General features: G+C 40.4%; 2 protein-coding genes across 2 annotated transcripts; both read left to right on the top strand.

Moving 5' to 3' along the window:
- The first annotated feature begins 946 nt into the window (after nucleotides 1-946).
- Nucleotides 947-9,819, top strand: LTV1 (LTV1 ribosome biogenesis factor). The gene is made up of 11 exons (XM_009281564.1): nucleotides 947-964; nucleotides 1,134-1,265; nucleotides 1,736-1,924; nucleotides 2,998-3,085; nucleotides 4,021-4,141; nucleotides 4,935-5,184; nucleotides 5,926-6,053; nucleotides 7,023-7,162; nucleotides 7,442-7,494; nucleotides 8,261-8,461; nucleotides 9,070-9,819. Exons 1-11 carry the CDS (start codon nucleotides 947-949, stop codon nucleotides 9,181-9,183), a joined length of 1,434 nt encoding a protein of 477 aa, XP_009279839.1. The 3' UTR covers nucleotides 9,184-9,819.
- A 1,066-nt stretch (nucleotides 9,820-10,885) lies between these two features.
- On the top strand, nucleotides 10,886-19,430 carry ZC2HC1B (zinc finger C2HC-type containing 1B). Its single transcript, XM_009281562.1, has 7 exons — nucleotides 10,886-10,922; nucleotides 12,336-12,400; nucleotides 14,253-14,372; nucleotides 15,364-15,502; nucleotides 17,555-17,679; nucleotides 18,413-18,518; nucleotides 19,348-19,430. Exons 1-7 carry the CDS (start codon nucleotides 10,886-10,888, stop codon nucleotides 19,428-19,430), a joined length of 675 nt encoding a protein of 224 aa, XP_009279837.1.
- Nucleotides 19,431-20,424: the final 994 nt, after the last annotated feature.

The raw sequence follows: 20,424 nt of genomic DNA, 5'->3' as shown, positions 1-20,424 counted from the left end.
TGCGGCGGGGAGGGGGAGGGGGGCCGGGGAGGAGGCAGGCAGCGGCGGCGTGGGAGAAGCCGCGCTGAGGGGCGGCCTGCCTCCCCAGCGGCCTGGGCCGCCCGGGCGGGAGCGGCTGAGGCGCGTCCCAGCCTACCGCGGCGTCCCGAGGTGTGTGCCGGTAAGCCGGCGGGGGGGGGCGGCTTTCCTGCCCGGCCTCGTGCGGCGCCGCCGTGTTACAAGCACCTCGCTCGTACCATCAGTCACCGGCGAGTTTATTTGTAGGAGTAGCACGTTGCCTGCTTCCAAAAACTTACTGTATTTCTTTCTATGGTTGCTCCAAGCGTAAGATTTTAAAGCGCAGTTTGGGGCTTTTAACTCAAAACATACGGTGGCAGTTGATATGCTCTGAACTTTGGTATGACGTAGCGTGTAATGTTGTGTGCTTAAAGTTACCGGGTAAAGAAGGTAGGTTAGATCCGTAGTTTCCAACTTGCATATATCTGCTATTAACACGTTTTGATAGGTAAGTAAAGCTGGGAATTTTGATAAAAGTATTTCCCCAAGTCAGATGTGCTAAATTGTAGAAAAGGCTTTCATGCAGTTGAGAATACTTCAGATTTTTCTTGATCCAGAATTTAGCTATATTTTTGATGTTAGAGCTATGTCTGTGTAATGGTGAGTCGATAGTTTTCATGGTTAATACTGAATTACGGGTGTAGGAACAGCTGTCTAAACAATTTTCAAGAAGCTAGGTGTGTCTAGATGAATTTCCTTATGTCAGTTTCCTGTGTTTCTTGGATGAAGTTTGTTTCAGATTTGACCCAGTGTTTAGAAAGTAGTTACTTAAAAATTCCTTTCTAGGATTATATGTTAATGTGTATATGCTATAATCAAATGTTTATTGTACTGATGTATTGCCGTTTTGCAGCTGAATACAGCTGCATATGGTATTAGAACATATGAAATGGCTGTTGTGCATGTGGTGAGAAGAGTTAACAGCTACCACTAGTCTCTTTTTGCTTTGTCTCTAAATATATGTTGCTAAGACTGACTTAAAAGGAATGCAGTAGCACACTCCAGGCAAAAGATTCTTTTTAGGTGCATTTAATATTTCTTTTTTTATTAATGATTAACCAAATGTCCTTTTGCAGCCTCACAAGAAAAAGAAACCCTTCATAGAGAAGAAGAAAGCGGTAACGTTTCACTTAGTGCACAGAAGTCAGAGGGATCCACTTGCTGCTGATGATACTGCACCCCAGAGAGTTCTGCTGCCTACCCAGAAAGTAAATACTTGCATTTAGTATTGAGATTCATTCAGATAAGAAATGCTGCAGGAGAAGAAAGTGGATATGCAATCGTACAATTCAAAAACATAGCCTAAGAGAAGGTAGTTTTTAGTCCAGCTTATTGAAAAGAAGGGGATGTTGTAGGGAATTCAATAGTTGTGAGTTACTACCTGATGGATTGAAGGAAGACTAACTGGCATTAGGGATATAAACGTATTAAAACAACAACACCTAAGATTGTTGTTGAAAAAACAGGCTTTGTTAGTTATGCTGCTTATGGAAAAGGTTGTTTAAGGTCCTGCTCGGACAGCACCCGAACACTGAACCAGATGGTTACAACGTTCTAATTGGAGGACTACAAGGACTTTAGAATTTAGACATTCTCAATAGGTGTGTTACTTTTCTTTTTGTTAATAAGTTTTAAATGGACTTAAGTAACTAAACGTACTTCTTTTTACAATTCCAAGGGGCATGAGGAGCAAAGGAGGGAAGAGCAGCGGAAATATGGAGTCTTCTTTGATGATGATTACGACTATTTGCAGCATCTAAAAGAAGCCTCTGGTCCCTCTGAGCTTGTCCCTTCTGTGTGTGGACAGCAAAGCAGAATTGTTGTCACAAGTGAGGGGCACATAGAAGATGAAATTCAGCGAGTTCCAGTAAGTAGTATTTTCACTAATAATAATCTTACACTGTTCTTTGGAGTTTAGCATCCTGTAGACACATTAACCATATTCAACAAGTGTTATTGTGACTGCGAGATAGAGAGATATGTATCTCCTCTCTCTATATATGTAGGATCCTTTTGACCCACAGTCAGACTTTCCTACAAGTAAAAACAAAAGTTGACAAGCTAACGTTTATTGATGAACAGTATTTTGCTAGCACAGTGTTAAAACACTTTGTGTACCCATGACAAGCTTTTCTTGACAGAGATGGCTTACAAAGGTATTTGTTTGAACAAGTCGTGTTTTTCTCGGGTTGGCATTTGTTTTTAAGATTTTTAGAACTTTTGAATGCTCTGGGAGTTAAGAGTATACCAGGTTGTATTACCAGTACACCATGTTTTTAAAGTGGAATGTAACAGAACCCAGAGGGAATAAAAAAACCTTTTCAGTTGCTGGCATAACTTGTGGAATTGCATGATGCCAGATCATGTTGGAATGGAAAATCAGTAAGTAATTTCAGGCAATGAACTATGCAATTGCCAATCGGTCACTTTTAATTGAGGGAGTTTGGCTTAACCAAATACTGTAATTTTAGTTGAAACCAATGTTCTTAGTCAGAAATACCGTTCAGGTACAGTTTGGTGATACTACATAAGATTTAAAGTTATTTTAGATGTGCATGTTAGTAAGCTTTTAATAAGCCTTTCAATAAAGGGGTAATTTCAAATGTGTGTTAGTGTTCTCCAAAACAAAAAAAAAAATACAAATTTCATTGTGCCTGCTGTACAACCATTCTCTAAAAAGCTTCAGAGATGCAAAAATACTGTCTCTATACCTAGAGAACATTGACATGAGAATTAATGCTGTCAACACTTTACCTAGCTTTCATTGCGTAACTTTGAAAATTTGCCACCAATAAAGTAGTGCTTGTCTTAATATTTAAGTAGCACTCACAGAGTTTCTTTTGGTCACATGATTATCTGCACATTTTTGTTAATGTGAGCTCAAATGAGAAACTGAGAGCAAGTATACTGTGATGTTGGTTTTTTGTTTCTTTTTCTAAGGCTCCATCTATTAAGTTGCCTTCCTCAGTATTTGCCACAGAGTTTGAAGAGCATGTGGGCTTATTAAATAAAGCTGCTCCTGTTTCAGGTATCATTAAATCTTTGACCTTTCTGTAATGTGAGTTGCCATCTAGGTCCTAGATGGTAATTATGGCTTCGATTACAGTGTCATGTTAGTTTTGGTTTAGGACAGGCTCAATAGCAGACATAAAGAATGATCTGTAAGAGACCCATGTTTCAATTTGAGACCTGTTTCTGTCATTCACTAATGATAGGTTTTTAGCTTTGCTTGGAGGGGGGACACGGAGTCCATGAGCTCTTACTGTTGTGTAGCAAATATAAACTAATAACAGGGGAAAACTGTAGATAATACTGTTGATTTATTACTCCATCTGTTTGAATCCAAGTCTGGAACTGGATTTTCACTCTCAAAATTTCTCTTCTTTTCAAATGCTGAGTGGTGTTTACTTTCCTTCGTTAGTATTATTTCAATGTTACAGGCTGTCAGTACGCTTTTGTTACGTATCCGTGCTTGCACTGAACATTCACTTTACAGCTATCTTAATATTTTATAACAGGAAGTAGTTGTGGTAGTTCTCTCTGTCCTGACAGAAGGATGCTAAAGACACTTCTGTTAATTGCAGTAGAGGAACACTTTCTGACCTTTTTTAATGTAGGGAATTTCAGGGGGTGGGAGCTAGGGTTGGCAGTTGATCATACAGTACTTTAACTTGGGTATTTTTTCTTCTACAATATTCTGAGTAAAATATATTAAAATACATTTATGGAAGCTTAAGACCTCTGGGGAATGTTCTTTTCTGGATGAGGAAAATTGACAAGAGGCTGGTGACTTGCCCTGGCTTGTATCAAATCTACAAATACTATTGAGCAATTTTGTGATTCTTAGGTTTAATCTTTCCTTAGTGCAAATTAACAGTCTAGTTGGATTGTTTTTTATCCAGTAGCTTCGTAATGTCAGAGAAACTTATATATTTATGTTTTGGGGTTTTTTTAACTTTCTAGGGCCACGGCTGGATTTTGACCCTGATATTGTTGCAGCTCTTGATGATGATTTTGACTTTGACAATCCAGAAAATATCCTGGAAGATGATTTTGTTCTACAAGCGAATGAACCACAGAAAGGGTAGCTAGAGCTTTGTAGAACTGTTTGTCATATGTAAATAGGAATGCTGCTATTTGTTATTTCATGTGGTGGTGTAGGAAGCAAGAACGGTTTCAGATTTCAAATTGAATACTTAGGTGTGTTAAAGGAAAAAAGTATTACCTTGTGTTATGTGGGTGGTAGCTTACAACATCAAGTTTTCACGTGTTATCCAAGAGATGGGTTTCATTTGTTACTTTGAGCTCATGGATTATATGTATTTGTTTACAGATGCAATGTGTGGAATAATAGGATTCTTGAACTATTTAAAACATTACCATCTGTCACATTTAAAATACATCAGTAATAACGTTGATGAAGGCTAATGGGTGTTTCCGGAACCTTTACAAATGCTTCATGTGATGCCCCAGTGCATATTATTTCTTTAGGTTTTGGTATCATTCTCATCATTCTATGAACAACAAGAAATTTTGCTAGCTTTAATATTCAAGAATGCAGCTAGTATTTTTCTTTTTCCACTTTGACATGTATAGCTGAATGTAAACATAACCTCACTCTCAGTGCACAGATGTGTGATCCAACAGTTATCAGAGATGTTTTCAGCTTTCAGACAGAAGTAGTATTATGCTGACTTTGGCAACACTGTTACTGCTAAACCTGTTTTTCTTTTACTAGCTTGAAAATAATCACTTTTTATATTTGCCTTTCAAGATTTAAATCTATTATTGCCAAATTGTTTCAGACAACCCTACATTGGTCAGAGTTGTGGAAAGGTCCGTGTATTATTCTAAAACTGTTTTATACTTCTGTTCAGGGGATCTGATGCTGAGGATGAAGATGAATGGGAAGATGTGGAGGATGATAGTGATGAAAAGGATAGTTGCAGTAATGGTAAAGACTATGATTCAGAAGGTCCTTTATCAGATGATGGGGTTAATGGACAGACAAAAGAATTTCTTTTTATGCAAGAAGAAACCAGGAGTCGTTTCACAGAATATTCTATGACGTCTTCAGTAATGAGAAGGAATGAGCAGTTAACCCTGTTGGATGACAGATTTGAGAAGGTGAGGCAGCTCAGGAATGTAACTGTTAAACATAAGGGTGTTAAATGCTTCTTTGTCTTTTGATTCATCTCATAAAGTTGTGTCCTGTATGCCTGTGCAAATTCTTACTGCCTTCAGTAGTCAGGGCATCAAACAGCTGTTCTGTGCACATACTCTGCATTTAATATTGTGTGCACTGAGTGGCTTGTATTACATAGGTTATTACATAGGTTATAGTGTTGATTGCTATTAAAAGGCCTAACACTGATACAGTTAAACAAAATTATTCCAGTTGCTATAATGAGCATTCATAGTTGGTGTTACCCTTTTGTCCGAGAGGCTCAGTTAAGTGCAGCAAATCCTGTACAAGTGCCTGGTAAAGACTCACTTCTTTCACCCTCTCTCCCCACTGTGCCAAGTGTGCGTTCATGAAATGATGTCAGAGCAGTGGAAATACGGTGTAACTGTTGTCCTGAGCAGCGACAGGCTTCTTAATGTACAGTTTGAAATAATGCATCATAATAAGAAACATTTTCCAGAAACTGATTTATTTATTATTAAAAGATAAGTTTGTGACTCCCATGCTGAAAGAATACTGACAGTAAGGAGGAAATCCTACTGCAGATATGTCTGGCAGTTGTTCAGCAAATGAGAGGGGAGAGGAAAAAGGGGCAAATAGAAAGAAATGCGTAGATCTTTGAGCCATCGAGAAGTTGCATGACAAATGTGATCTAATTACAGATATCCACTTCCTTATTTTAGTTTTTTGAACAATTTGATGAAGATGAAATTGGAGCCTTGGATAATGCGGAGTTAGAAGGCTATATTAACACGGACAATGCTCGGTTGCAGGAAGTCCTGAATGATTACTACAAAGAGAGAGCAAAGAAGTATGTATTCCCAGAAGTACCGCTTCACATAAGTATTTTTGTGATCCTGTGTTTATATGGAAAGTTTGGGTATGTTGTTTCCAGTTCACGTACTCAAAGATGACATCCCACAATAAAAGCAGCTACGTATGAGTATTAACTGGTTCTTTTTATGTCACCAAATGTCAATCTTAGCTTATGAGATGATAAAATTAAGTGGAGGCATTTTGTTGGTTTACGTGAGATTATGCTCCTTTTGTGTAATTGTATTGACTTTAGTGTAAGTAAAATCTAGAGGCATTCTTCCTTTCCCTTTTTAGCGTAACTTACCTTTCTCCTTATTTACTTTCGTTTTTAACAGACTCTGTAGCCAAGCATATTCTGTCCTGCTGGTATGCAGCTGATTCCACTGTACCTAGTGACATGATAATAAACTCGCAGGCAACTGTTGCATGGGTACCACTGTTCGGAGCACTGCAAAAATCAGTGCTTATAAAGCAACCCTGTGTCAGCGTAAGCCTGCATTTCCACAGTATATTCACTTTGTCTTAAAGCAGGTGATATTATCCCAAAGTTAAATGGCTAAATGTTCTCACATCAGTCTTGTGTTTCCTGATTGAAAAATACGGTAATGTGTCCCTTGTAGTGAAAGATGACTGGTCAGTAGTAGAGTACATAATCACCTCTAGAGCTGCCTTGCTTACAGACTAAAAAGTGTACACCCTCTTCTCTTCCTGCCCTCCAATCACAAATACCATGTGCCACATAATTTTGAAATGCAGAAATACCTCTTTGTCGACTCTGTCTCTTGTCCTACTGTTTTGGTTTATTTTGGGGATGCTTACTTAAGGAAACTTCTTTTTGCTGCAAGTTTCATTAGGAATAGCTTGCTTTGGTTTGGGGTTTTACTGAGGGCAGACTGGGTGTACATACTTACGCATTTTCAAGAAAAGATACACCTTATCTTTTTTTCTTTGGACTTCTTCAAAGTTGTGTGAAATTGGATGCTCTTGAACCCTGTGAAGATTTAGACTCTCCTATGAATGAAGAAAGTGAGGAAGAAAAGGAAGAAATAGTAGCTGTAGTTATTGAGGAACCAAAAGAAAAGTGGGATTGCGAATCCATTTTGAGTAAGTATTTTGGAGTTCGCTTGTTCCTAAGATTTCAAAGTAAACAATAGGTGATCTCAGAACTTTTCTAACAGTGCTTTAGGTAAAATGGTTTATGCTTCTGGAGCACAACAGCAGGAATTCTTGCTAGATAAAACTACTACTTTTGTGTGGATAACGTAATTCTTGTGATTTTATATCTTAAAAGACTAAATAGTAGTACAATTCATAATAAATTTACCTAATTTCTATTTGCAAGCCTTTCTTCACTACTTTCCCCCCCCCCTCTTTGTGACCTAGGTACGTATTCAAACTTATATAATCACCCAACGCTTATTAAGGAGCCATCAAAGGTAAAATCATTAAACTTATTCTGAGTAATAACCTGGCTTGGGAAAATTTGAGACAAAAGTGATTGTTTTCTCAATGGATATCTGTTTTTAAAAGAAGGAGGGAGCAGAAAAGAGGGTTGGGGAGGGTGTTAGCCTCTGGTATTACTTTTTCACTGAAGAAAGGTTTGGATATATTTTTTTTTTCTTTTAGAAGGAGAATTGAGTAAGTTCAAAATTTCTGTAATAGCTAGGCAGAAACAGGGAGCAAGGAACTTACTTCCTTGTTATCTGTGATAGACCTTTGTGTAATCTGTCTCACAACCACATACTAGTTTTTTTTTTTTTTCTTGAAAATAGGCTTGTATTTCCCTTCTACAGTTTGAAACAGTTTATTCTAGTTCTTTGGCCTTCCAGGCATTCCCCATCATTAGCGCAGAGTTTGATGTTCCAGATGTGTGAGATTTTGAAAGGAAACCTTTTTCTTGAAAGCTTATAAAGGAATATTAAATGCCTATTTAAGTTCTTTTTTTTTCCCCAGTAATATTTAAATAAAAGGGAGAAACTTTTTTTTTTGTTCTGGGAGGCCAGATTCTGCTCACGGAGTGTTTGATTTCTTCCTTTGGGATTAATGTGCATTTTTCTGAGGGAAGAAAATACTATGAGGAAACTTGCATGCTTATTACCGCTAAATCTGAATCTAATGTTTTTATACTGATAAGGCAGTGCGATGTGCACTTCTTGGAGAGAAAGCTAGGGACCATTAATACGTACGCCCTCTCTATTTTAGCCCAAACCAATAAAAATTTCCCAGAAGACCGGAATTCCCCTCCATATCTTGCCTCAGAAAGGTCTTACTGCTAAGCAGATTGAGCGCATGCAAATGATTAATGGCAGTGACCTGCCAAGAGCATCAACACAGCCCCGTTCCAAAGATGAGAGCAAAGAGGATCGCAAAGCTAGAAAACAGGCAATAAAAGAGGAGCGAAAGGTATGCCTTATTTTAAATAAAACCCTGCAAAAACACGTTATATTACCTGAATTCTGTCTTACGAACTTTTCTTAAAGCTCATTTGTTCTTGTATCTGGAAATTAATGGGAAAAACTTGCTGGTCTCAAAGGACTAATTATTGCTTCTTTAAAGAAAAATCTACTGGAAAGAAAGTTAACCTCATAATTTTGTCATCCTAATTTCCTCTATGGAAATTTTGGTCTGTTATATATGTAAGAATGGCCACAATAACTTTGGAAGGAGCCCATATATTTCCTTATTATCTAGGGAAGCAAAGAAAACAGTTACAATGTTTCAGATCGCACAAAGTGAAAAGTCTGAAAGAAATGTGGAAAATCTAATTGGCCACAGTGATACATTAGTCGTTTTATTTAGGAACAGAAATTGCCAGTGTATTAGAAGCTTCAGCTAATTAAAGACAATAATCCTGGTGGTACACATATCAATTTGACTACTAATAATTAGTGCCATAAATAATATTATTGTCCAGATTGCTGCTGTTTTCATGATCTAGAACTGTTAATTAGAATGGTTTCTTTTTGCATGTTATGCCTATTTTGTAAATTTGTAATTATTTGTATGCACAGGAACGCAGAATGGAGAAGAAAGCCAACAAGCTAGCCTTCAAATTGGAGAAAACAAGGCAGGAAAAAGAGTTGCTCAATCTGAAACAAAATGTTCAAGGACTGAAGCTGTCTTGACGGAGCTGAGGAACTTATTGCGGAAACATCCTTAAGTTTTCATTTGTATTGAGAAGGGAACTGCTAACTCATAGCTTTGCCCATCATGCTCAAAGGGGGTTATTCAGATGTTACTGTAACAAGAACCAGTAACGTGTCATTCTTTCTGAAATGAAGTTATACATAAAACGATGTATTAGTGGTGTCTGTTCTGTCATGAGTGACATGGCAACTGTTGCAAAGTTTCATTACAGTAGAAATGTATTAAAATTATAAAACAATATTTTTCTTACAAGCTATCACTGGACAGAGTTCAATATATATATTTGTTGAATACATTCAATGAATCAGCAGAATCCTACAGATTTGATCTGATTAGATTCTTCTATTATTTCAGTTTACAAAGCAATACATCCATTCCTGTCTCCTCTCCCTTATACTGATGGTTGAATACAGTTCCTTGATACAGCACCATTTTGTAAGTCAAGTTTTCACCTACTCCTTAGTTCTTTTCTGGGTTGGTTATTTATTGTTTGGGTACTATTATGAAAGATGTAAAATAAGATTTTGTAGACAGAGGTGTCTGAAAAGCTGTGGTGTAGCTAGACATCCCTGTTACCTGAGTTTTACATTTCTTAGCAAATAAAATCTGTCGCAGCAAGTGTTGCAGTAGTCAGTGACCCTTACTGTTGCCACTGAAATCAGCTTTGCTAAAAGTACTCGGTCTGAGTAGTATGGCAAACAGAGCAGCAGATAACTTAGAAAAATGCTGTATGTTGCAGATAGCCATTGTCTTGATTTTCCTGAAATAGTGTTCTTCAGGTCTTGCATTCAGTTTGGTTTCATTGAAATACAAACTTATGTCCCACTGCAATTGTTGCAGACTCTGAAGATGAGCAGAGGGCCGGTATCTTTAGGCTTGGTGCGATCTTAAATTTCTGTACTGTGCATGTGAATTATTATGATAGTGACCAGTCCATACGTGTGAATGAAATGAATAGGATTGGTAGTCAGTCCTTCTGAATCCTCCTGTATTCCTAAGAAACCCTCAGCTTTAGGTCTTTAGGACTATAGATGGAGCAATCTTCTGCCTTTGGGTGAAAAGTTAACCATTTTACTAGTAAGGAACACAGTAACCAACACGTCGGTGGAGTGGCTTGACTACTACTAAATTCAAAGCATCTTAAATATTCCTTAAATAGTCTTGCGAATACTAGATGGGAGACAAGCTAGCAGAAGGACTGATGAGGCCTTTTGATGTACAGAAACGATTCGAAGTACTTGGGTTTTATTGGAAGAAGTCTTTTATAATACATTTTAATTGATAAAGTAACATGGTTTTGGGAGAAGGGAATGAACAGGCATTTAAGTCTGTAAGTCTCTTGATCACTGCTCAGAAAACTGAAGTGTCAACACAGTATTCGCATCTAGATTAAGCCTTCATTTTCTAAAATTGTTCAAGAGTCTGTCTTAACCAAATCAGTAGAAATCGTCTAAGATTAGAACAAGTTTCAGGATTTTCATTTAGCTGATATCTGTACTAATTTTTCGTATGTTTCACAGGCTTAGGCAGGGTCTGCCTGTGTCATAATTGTTAATTATGTAATTGCTGATGCATGGTAACTTGAAGTGTGTGCTTTTGAGTGATGGAGACTGTCCACTTAGTCCTCATGACTCCTGACAACAACGCAGAAGAGGAAACTTGAGAAAGCATTACACTGAGATGAGTCAGATACCAGGAAAGGAGTTAAATGGGACAAGTGAGTAACAGATGCTGTTCGGTGGTTTGGGTGGAATGTGATTTTGTGATGTACTGAAAAGGAAAATCTTTTACTAGAGACGGTGCACGTGAGTCCTTAAGTCATCTGCTGTTGTACATGTCTAAAGTAACTAATCTGTGGCAAATTGTCCTTTTTCCTGACTTCTCATTGCTGATTCAGTGATACTGTGCTTGTACCTAAATTCCTTTAAAAAAAAAAAAAAAAAGTGATACTGTGCTTGTACCTAAATTCCTTTTAAAAAGAAAAAAAAAAAAGCTGCATCAGCCAAAACCTTGAGGGGATGAGAACAGAGTAAAAGAGATGGGGGAGGCAGAGGAAGACGCTTGAAAGGAAGAGCATAGTCCAGACTAAGCACAGACACACAGAAAGATGTTGCTTGGGAACAAAAGTGGGAAGACATTTAAACGGAGGCAATAGAGTAAGGGTCAAAAAGGTTAGAGAATGGCTTTGTTCCTCTACGCTTGTAATCAATGAAACACTGTAGTAATCTTAACTCTGTGCCTTGGAGTATGGTAAAATCTGGAGGAAAAGGTAAGAAACAAAAGCAGTCACACATCTGCTTCTGCTCAGCCAGACAAGGATTTCTTGGGTTTCAGCAAGAGCAGGTAAGGAACACTTAAACGAGAGGTCTTTCCCTCTGTGGGTTACAAGTGTCATGAACAGGGCTCTCTGTTACTGTTCAAGTTTTCCTAAAAGCTGTTTTTGTTTAATATAAGTAATGTCCCTGCTCTGAAACAAGAATATGTGACTGCCATTGGAGTCAGAAAGGCTTAAAATTACTTTCCGTGTAACTTAAAAACCTATTTTAAAAAAAATTACTGATCTAAAAACAAAAAAAACCCCACAAATTTGACATCTACAAAGTAAGATCATCTTGGAATGCTGTTTAGCATGTCATGGAAACGTTCTGTCTTAAGAATGAAGATTGTGTCACACTTAGTGTGACACTGCTACTTTCTGGAATAGCGACGGTTTACCCTGAGCCATTACTGGGCATCGCTAGCTCCTTCCTGATGACTCACAAACAAAATGGAATAAATCTGGGTGCAGATCGCCTGCTCTTCCTTTCCAGCCCCCCTCCCTGAATTTAGGCAGCGGCGACTTTGAGTCCTCTTCCATCATCTCCTCGCCCAATCATGATGTCACTGTGAAAGGACAGTCATGAGGAAAACAAAAAGCTGTCCGTCGTAGTAAAGGAGAGCTTGTGCTTCAGAGGAGCAAGGTAAGTAAGGTAGTTCTGCAAAAGGGAGCCCTGGCGCATGACTGTTGACGTCCCTTCCTGACAACAAAATACTGTTTCAGCAAGGGCTCCGTCCAAACGCCGACTCTGCTGTAGTCGAGCCGTCCTGTACTGTGTAACTGAGACTCCTGCGTGGTTTGAATTTTACACAGCTGCCCGAAGTCAAGATCTGGCTCCTTGTACAACCTGTGGAAGACGTTTTGCACAAGATGTTCTGGTAAAATGAAACTTTTTTTTTTTAATGGGAACGTCAATGCGTTTAGCTGAAAAAGGTGATGAGCACTGGGGAAGAAGGAGGTGGCTGCTAGTAGAGAAATGAGTTGAACACATGTTTAAAAGAGCAAATGATCTAATAACTGGTTTCATTAGTGAACTTAATTAGAGAATTAATGTTCATAAAAATATTGTGACAATCTGCAATCTTACACTACCTTAACTTACCTGCTTGTCTGAAAACAGACGTTTACTATATATCACGTTTAAAATAACGTATTATCTCTTGGTGGGACATAAATTACTAACCTGAAGCTTCCTTTGTGTTCCAGATTTCTAGGCAGAACTTGTTATTTCAGGCTTCCTGGGAAAAACAGACTAATAAACCATCCGATAAGTAGTCCCTTTGACAGCATAATGTAGGCACCAGGCTCTGTTCCAAAGCCTGCTGAAGTGAATGAAAAGATTCCCCCTGACCTCCCTGATCCCTGGATTACAAACTAAATGGGTGGCTGCACAGTTTGCCTGGCACAACCCAACTGCAGGGTTTTTCTGCAAGGGGGGGTTCTGCACGCGTCCCTCCCCTCCTCAGTTTGCATTACTGATCCCGTGGCTCTGTGGTAAATCAGATCATCCCCACGATAGAACTAAAAACTGACTTAAAAAAAAAAAAACAAAAAAAAAAACAACCCAAAAAAAAACCACCAAGAAAAATACGCTGAAAGCTGAGTAACTGTGAGCACTGAGATGCAGGTAGAACTACCCCATGTTAGTAGTTCCATGTTTGGTATCTCAGACCAGACACATGAAGAACATGATGGTTTAATCTAGCAAAATCATTTGAAAAAAACAGTTATCTATGTTTTTGGGGAGGTGGGAATTTTCTTATCACTACAACTAGCGTGAGATACAAGTCTTGTAATGCCTGTCCATGCCCTGATGATGCAGGACTGGTGCGCTCCTCCGTGAGCAAGGCACAGGTATCTGCTGCCCTCTTGGTCCTGCAGAAGAATCCTCCTCTCAAGTTTGCTGTCAAAAATGTCTAGAAACAGAAGACAAGGACCTGAAGCACATGAGTAGAAATGTTCAAAGGGAAATGAGAATGTAGAAATCTGTGTTGTGGCAGAATGAGGTGCTTCTTGGCCCAGCTGAGCTGTAACCAAAATGCCTGAGACGCTTCTGAATCTTAAAACCTCCTTTGTTGTAAGGTGTGGCGCTTCCACAAATTCAGCACTGGATATCTACCTACCTAAAATTTCCCCGTGCTTTCAGCTGCAGGTGTTATCCCTAGTTTTCCTTCTGAGTTGTCAGGTTACGTGTGCTGGTAAGCAGCTGCTCCCTTTCAGCCCAGGGCCGTCGCTGTTTCAGTGGTGCTGATGGGATGGACAGTGCTGCTGTTTGTCAGGGGAGACCCCAGCCCGGAATACTTATCTAAACTCAAAGAACTGATAATGTAAATAGCAGCCCCTTGAACAGGATCAGTCTGTTCTCCCTCTTAACCAAGAAAGAAAGAAAACCAAGTGGGAGGGGGGCGGGGGGTGAGTCCAATGGGACTGTTCCTGTTCGCAGACCCACTCTTACTCTCTGCAAGTCGTTATTTGTGCTGGCCTCCAGCATGTCCCTGAGCAGAACAAACTGGAAATGGCTTCTATTTCTTATTTGTCTCAAACTGCAGCTGTACTTGGACAGCTTTTTAAAGTTATGCTGAAGTCCTTCAGGAGTTAAACTGAACCCGAAATAAACACTGCTTCAGCTCCCTGCTCCTGAATAGAAGTAATTTTAAAGCCCAAGTAAGGAAGCATCATTAACAAAGCATGACTTCAACCCATAAACGACTGTTTTTCTTTGCATCCCAGCTGAGACATGATCCAATATGCAAGAAAGTCTTCAACAAGAAGCGCAAGCCCTTCAGCTCTTTGAAACAGAGGCTGCAGGGAACAGAAATCACCACTGTGAAGAAGCAGCCCCCGCAAAAGGTATAGTTAAAACTGAAGCGTGTGTGTTATCTCCATATGAAGTCTTCAATTCAGTAACGCTATTGCTTCCTCCGGGGACAAAGCCTGGATGTTGTGGATGAGTCTCACATATGGACTTGACTCGGTGCCAAATTCTTTCCTCCCCTTCCCTGTGCTGCTAGTGTTTGAGAATATTTCTCCATTCAGAAGCCAAACCAGTAGGTGTCATGACTACTCTGGGCACATAAGTGTCTCTGCTCTTGTAGGAAATGTTCGTGTATGTATTTTAAAGGCTTTGCGAGCCTCTGACAGCTTCCTCTTCACTTAAATCTGAAAGAGAGCGTGATCCAAGATGGTTGGTGCGTGAATGCCCCAGGTTGAACCTGAGAGCTGTCAGTAGCCCCAAATCTTCCACGGATGAAGCTACAGAGATTCACTGCTATTGAACTCAAGGGTTTAAAAATGTATTTAAATTGAACTTATTTACAGAGCTGGAGGGGAAGAGGCTTAAGCTCTTACTGGAACAAGGTTTTTTTTCATGCATTGTTGGGGAGGCAGGGAATACACATGGACATGCATGTGTATAATTTTACCCAGAGATGCCAAATCACTGCTGATTTGGTATCCATGCAGACTGCTGTTGTAAAATGTTCTTTAAAATCAGTTGTGGAAAGAAACAGAAGTGCACAAAGGTTTAAAGAAAAAGAAGAATCTGACAAGTGAAGGAGAAGGGAAGGCGTTGGTGTCTTTTCTATTCCCTCTTAAGCGGCCTTTGGTCTGCCACGACCAGAGTGTTTTGTTGAAGGGCATTGTTCTTTTATCCATCTTCTGGTGCTGTCAATAGACGTCAAAGGGCTAAATCAGCTTTCCTATGCCTTTCAAAAAAAGCAGATTTCTTTTGTTTGTAACGTTCTTCCTTTCCCTCAGAAAAGAAGAACCCTTACTCTAAGATTTTTCTCTGTCCCTTGCAAGGGGGAAATGTAGTTTGTGTCTTTCTTTAATGCCATTGCAGAAACAGCCAGGGAAGAAATCTAACTGGAGGCAGCACCATGAGGATTTTATTAATACTGTTCAATCAGCCAAGCAAGTCACAAAAGCTCTGAAGGAGGGCCGCCCTCTTCCGCCTCCTCCCCCACCAAGCATCAATCCAGGTTTGTGGTCTACTTTATCTTAGTACTGATCTTGTCCTGATCTTTGGTAAAGCAGTGACCTCTTATTATCCACAGCTGGGCTTCAGTTTTGCACCCCCCGGCACAACACAATGTGAACATTAATTCCCTCTGTGCTCTCTAATTTTCAGCTGTATTTCTTGGCTTAAATCAAGTAGGAGTGCAATGCAGAGGTGGTGGGGAGGAAGAGAAAACTAACTGCACCTTTTAAGTTTAAAGGCAGCAAGTTTGGGGTCTGATATTAGACAGTGCTTTGGGAGGAGAGTTGGGGTGCCTGTGTTCTAGCATAGGCTGTACCACGGTATAACAGAGGGTGAAATACATCCCCTCACCATTCAAAACAACTGTAGTGCACAGGGACTTCCCACTCCCATGCGATGGCTTTTCCACTGTCCCCTTCTCCTGCGTAGTATGGGGAAGTCACTCAGAAAAAGGCAGGTCTGGTTTACTACTAATTCGAGGTGTGGTCTCTGCACAGAGCTCATTGTGTTAGAAGTTACGGGTCCAAAGAGATGCACATACAGCTGGTATTTCTCATGGTGTGTGATTTATGAAATGTGGGAGCAATCTTGGAAAGGGTCTCAGTGGAGTCCCACCTGCGTTAGGAAGGCGGAGGGAGGGAGGGGAAAGGGGGGGCTCTCTGGGCTCACTTCCAGAGCAGGAATTCATGACTGATAACAAAACCAGCTGCCATGATTCCAGCCTTTCTCCTCTTCTAGATGACAGCGATGCAGTATAAGCAGCAGAACACATCTTCCTTCCTTGACTGGGGTCAAGCTCCTCTCTGAATTTCCACTGCTGAATTCTTTAATGACTCTTACTTCTTGTCTGACTCTACCGACTCTAAGAGCAGACCCCTCCCTTTCCTTCTCCCTCTTGGAGGAAACAGTCATGCAAAAGCTGCTGTAGTTGTGGAGAAAGGAATTGGAGAACGGCTTTTTAGGAAAGACACATTGCTGAGGGTGTATATCCTATACTACAGGACTGGAGAGAAAGCACATAGATTGTGGGGAGGAGAGAGGGATATTTCCTTTCCCTCTCCCTCCTCCAAATAGAGCCCAAAACTCCCCGTTCTCCCCTGAAGTGCCAGGTCCCCCTGCAAGTGCCCCCGAAGCCAGGCATCTGCCCTGCCTCGTCCTCCCCTCCTGTCTTCGGAACCATTTTGCCCACGCTGCTGGTCTGGGGCTGGCTTTTGGTGGCTGCTTGGGTCACCTTATCTGGGCTGTTACTGGGAGAAATTATTTGTAAAGATACTATATCTGTAATATTAGGATAAGGACACTTGGGCTGCTTTTGTAAAAGCCACGGGGAGGGGAGGAAGGATCTGAGGACAGCAAGGGCAGTGTGAGGGCTGAATGTGACTGCCTGGACTCTGAACACCAACTGTTCATTGAAACGAGTGGGACTGCACCAGCGATAAATGTAGCTGAACAGCTTTTAGCAGAACCAGGACTATAACCCTGTCAAAAACGACTCTAGGAAGGACTGCTATGTGTTCTTCACAATGCTGCTTCACACCCAGAAACCTGGCTCTTGGATGTGCCTCAGCTGGCGGGGCAGAGCTTCTTAAGCAGTATTTTGTCAATGTCCAAAGGAAATGGATTTTGCGAAAACAACTAACAATCTTAATGACCAATCTTCAAAAGTAGTCTTAAAATCATTGGTTTAGACTACTCGAGGAATTTCTAAATATCGCTTTTTCTGCAGATATGTTAATTGTGAGGTTGGGGGTGGGAATAGGACAAAAATAATAAAATCTGCTTTTATTAATCCCCAGGGATTTATTTCTGAAAGCAATTACTGTTTGCTGGGTTAATACCGTAAGCATGCATTTCGGGATCCCAAGTGCTTTTCTAGAGGAGGTTTTTGTAGTTCTCCTACATTTGTACTTTGGGAGCTCATGGGAACCCACCGTGGTCATCCTGCTGACGGCGCCAGGTTTTGAACTACATCCTGAGTGCTCCAGTAAAGCAGGGCAATTCTTCTCCTGTCGTGTATAAACTGTGACACAAGTTGTTCCTTTCTCATGATCAGACTATATTCAGTGTCCGCACTGCTCACGAAGGTTTAATGAGGCTGCAGCAGAGAGGCACATGAAATTTTGTGAAGAACAAGCTGCCCGCCGTGCCTTTGCTGCAAAGACCACCAGACAGGCTTTGGTAAGCAAACACAGTCACACTTGTCTTGTCCTGGAGGCAGATTTGCCAAACTGTAGTTTATGGTGAGTAAAGACCTATATTAATACAAAACTTAGGACTCCAGGGAAGTTGGTAAATTCTTAAGACAAGATACATGCTGAACATCAGCTAGGAGTTCCCTGAAACTGGAGCCCTTTGTCTGAAATAAAAAGTGACAGAATATGATGGTACGAAAAAGTTGGACAACAATTTCTTTAGACTCTTCTGCGATTGGGTTCCAGGGTAACAGCTGTAGGGAAGCAGAAACCTGGCAGCTTTTGCAATACATAGAGAAAGCTCTTCCTGTTCAGTAGGGCTCCCTGCTGTTTGCAGGTTTGCTGTTCCCTGCAAATGTATAGCTGATTTACTCCCTGGTCGCTAGACACAAGGCCAAAGGGCTGGGACCCTCTGGGGAATCAGAAAAGTGGAGCTAATTGGCAGTGTCTTGAAGTGAGCTCCTATTTTATTATAGGGAAAAAAAATGTAAACAGTTCCTTTAGGAGAGTACTGATTTTTTTTTTTTTTTTTTAAGATGTTTGAAAATCTCATTACTCTTTTACCTATTTTGGGCAGGAAAAATGGCTTCAAAGTAGGAGGGGGTGCACCTTTTTCCTGTTCCTTCCTAGCACTGCTTCAACAGTGATTTGGAGAGTTGTCACCGGGATCTGTAAGCTCCTTGCTAGTGTTGTGTGGATTGTGCATCTTCTTTTACTAGGGCAAGCAACCAGTGACTCAGAAAAAAAACCCAACCTTAACAGCTGCTGTATTATCGCTTCAGAAGAGAGTACAAGAAGGTGCCAATACAGGCAAACCTAGGCCAGGTAAGGAGTTCATTTAGCCATATTTATGTTTTTCTTATAACAAACTGTGATGTATTTGAGGTGGGGGGTGGCATTTTTAAAGCAGATCCTAGGCTTTGGAATCCAGTTTTCTGATAAAGTGTGAATTTTTTTTTTTTTTTTTCCCCAAGTCCAGGCCTTGACATGAAATCCTAAACTCATTTCCGTACAACACTTGTTAGAAATGAGAAGGGTCAAAAATTTCCAAGTGGATGTTGTTGATATTGAATGGCTTTCCAAGTCATTATCTTGATCCGTTGTGCCGAATGTATACACAGAGTTTTTCATGTGGGTTCTCAGGAGGGGCTTCTTAGCCTTTTCAATTAGAGGTCCTCAAACAGACGTCTCTAAAACATGCAGTCTGGGTGTGAGGTTCCGTCTATCCCGTAAAGGACTCCATGACCTTTAATCTTTGATGTTAAGATTTATTCCATCTTCTTTAAATTTTGTTAAGTCCATTTAGATGAAGCATCAAGCTTTGAATGTTGTTTGTTCCATCTGACTTCCCCCCTGTTGATTCAGCCTTAAAATTAACACCATCACATCCCTAAAACAGTTCCCTCTAGGCAGGATACCATGTATGTTTGCTAGCACCCATTGCTACTGGTAATCATGACCCATACTCAGTCTATATTTAGAAGATGTTTTATAAAGTTATTTTAGTGGTTATATGTAGTATAACCTGTGAATGATAATACATACTGCTCTTTGTATCAATATCTTTGATCCCTGAATTTCTGGGTTTTATATTGAATTTATGTAGGATATAATTTTTTATGGCCAATAGTTTTTTTTAAATAATGATCTGCAGAGACCTCTCCAGGAATACTGCAGAAAACCAGAAAATCTTTGGGTGTATCTACTGGAAAAAAATCTTCAGGAGAGTTTGGGTAAGAAATATTTTTTTATTTCAACATTATAACATAAAAGGACCTCGTTTGCTTTTGTGTATACACAATATCCTGTTGCAATGTTTGCAGTATGAACTTCTTTGTATTAATTGAAGCAATCAATTGCACTGAAAACTTTTGCAGAGCTCCTCACGTCCCCGGTATAGGCTGCTGAGAATATTCATTTTGGTGTTAAATGTTCTTTAGTTTGGAGCAGCTCCATCTCAAGTAGGCAGTGACTGTGTTCTGCCGTAACAGGCATCTTGAGAGGATTCGCTGTTGATAATGCAAACCTCTCTATCAGGTCTTGTGCTCTCACGATGTGCTTCCATTGTCCAAGTGAGGAAGATGCCAGCATCCGTTTCAGTAATCACTGTGTCAGGATGACGGTGTGGAGGTTCTTCCTTCTCCTCAATGTTTACTTTCCCAGACCATGATGTTTGGTGCTTCTGCTCTTCAGTCCATGCAGTCAGTGTTGTTCCCATCTTGGGCCATGCAGAGCCACGTCAAAGCAGCAAGGCGGCCTTCCAGCCCCTGCTTAAGGTGGTTGTGGTGCTGTTGTGCAAGGGGGTGTCTCAGATGATCAGCATCTTGCACCCCTGTGAGATACATACGACTGCAGAGTACGAGATCCTGGCAGGAAATGTGGCCAAAATGGATTTCCTGTAGCTGGCAAGGTATTTTGAGCCTGCGAGATGAGCTTGTAAAAGTGCTTGGAGCGTGGGACGAACAGTAATGTGCACAAAACAGTCTGTTGCAGAGACTCACATTCAAAGTCTTTGTAGAGTCCTTCTATGTGGAGTTCTGCTGTCCTTGATAGCCACTGACCAGCAGCAAAGAACCTTCAACTGCGGGGAAGTCTGCAACGGGCATGGGAGTGTTCAGTCCAGAGTGCCATCATCAACTCTACCTACCCCCTTGACTTTGCCAGCTACAGGAAAACCTGTTGACAGTACCCAGTGGTCTCATATGGTGTTCTCCGCTCCCCGAATTACCTG

This window comes from Aptenodytes forsteri, unplaced genomic scaffold (assembly GCF_000699145.1).
Source record: "Aptenodytes forsteri isolate BGI_AS27 unplaced genomic scaffold, ASM69914v1 Scaffold82, whole genome shotgun sequence".
Classification (NCBI taxonomy): Eukaryota; Metazoa; Chordata; class Aves; order Sphenisciformes; family Spheniscidae; genus Aptenodytes; species Aptenodytes forsteri.
This window is presented reverse-complemented; position numbering and strand designations above follow the sequence as displayed.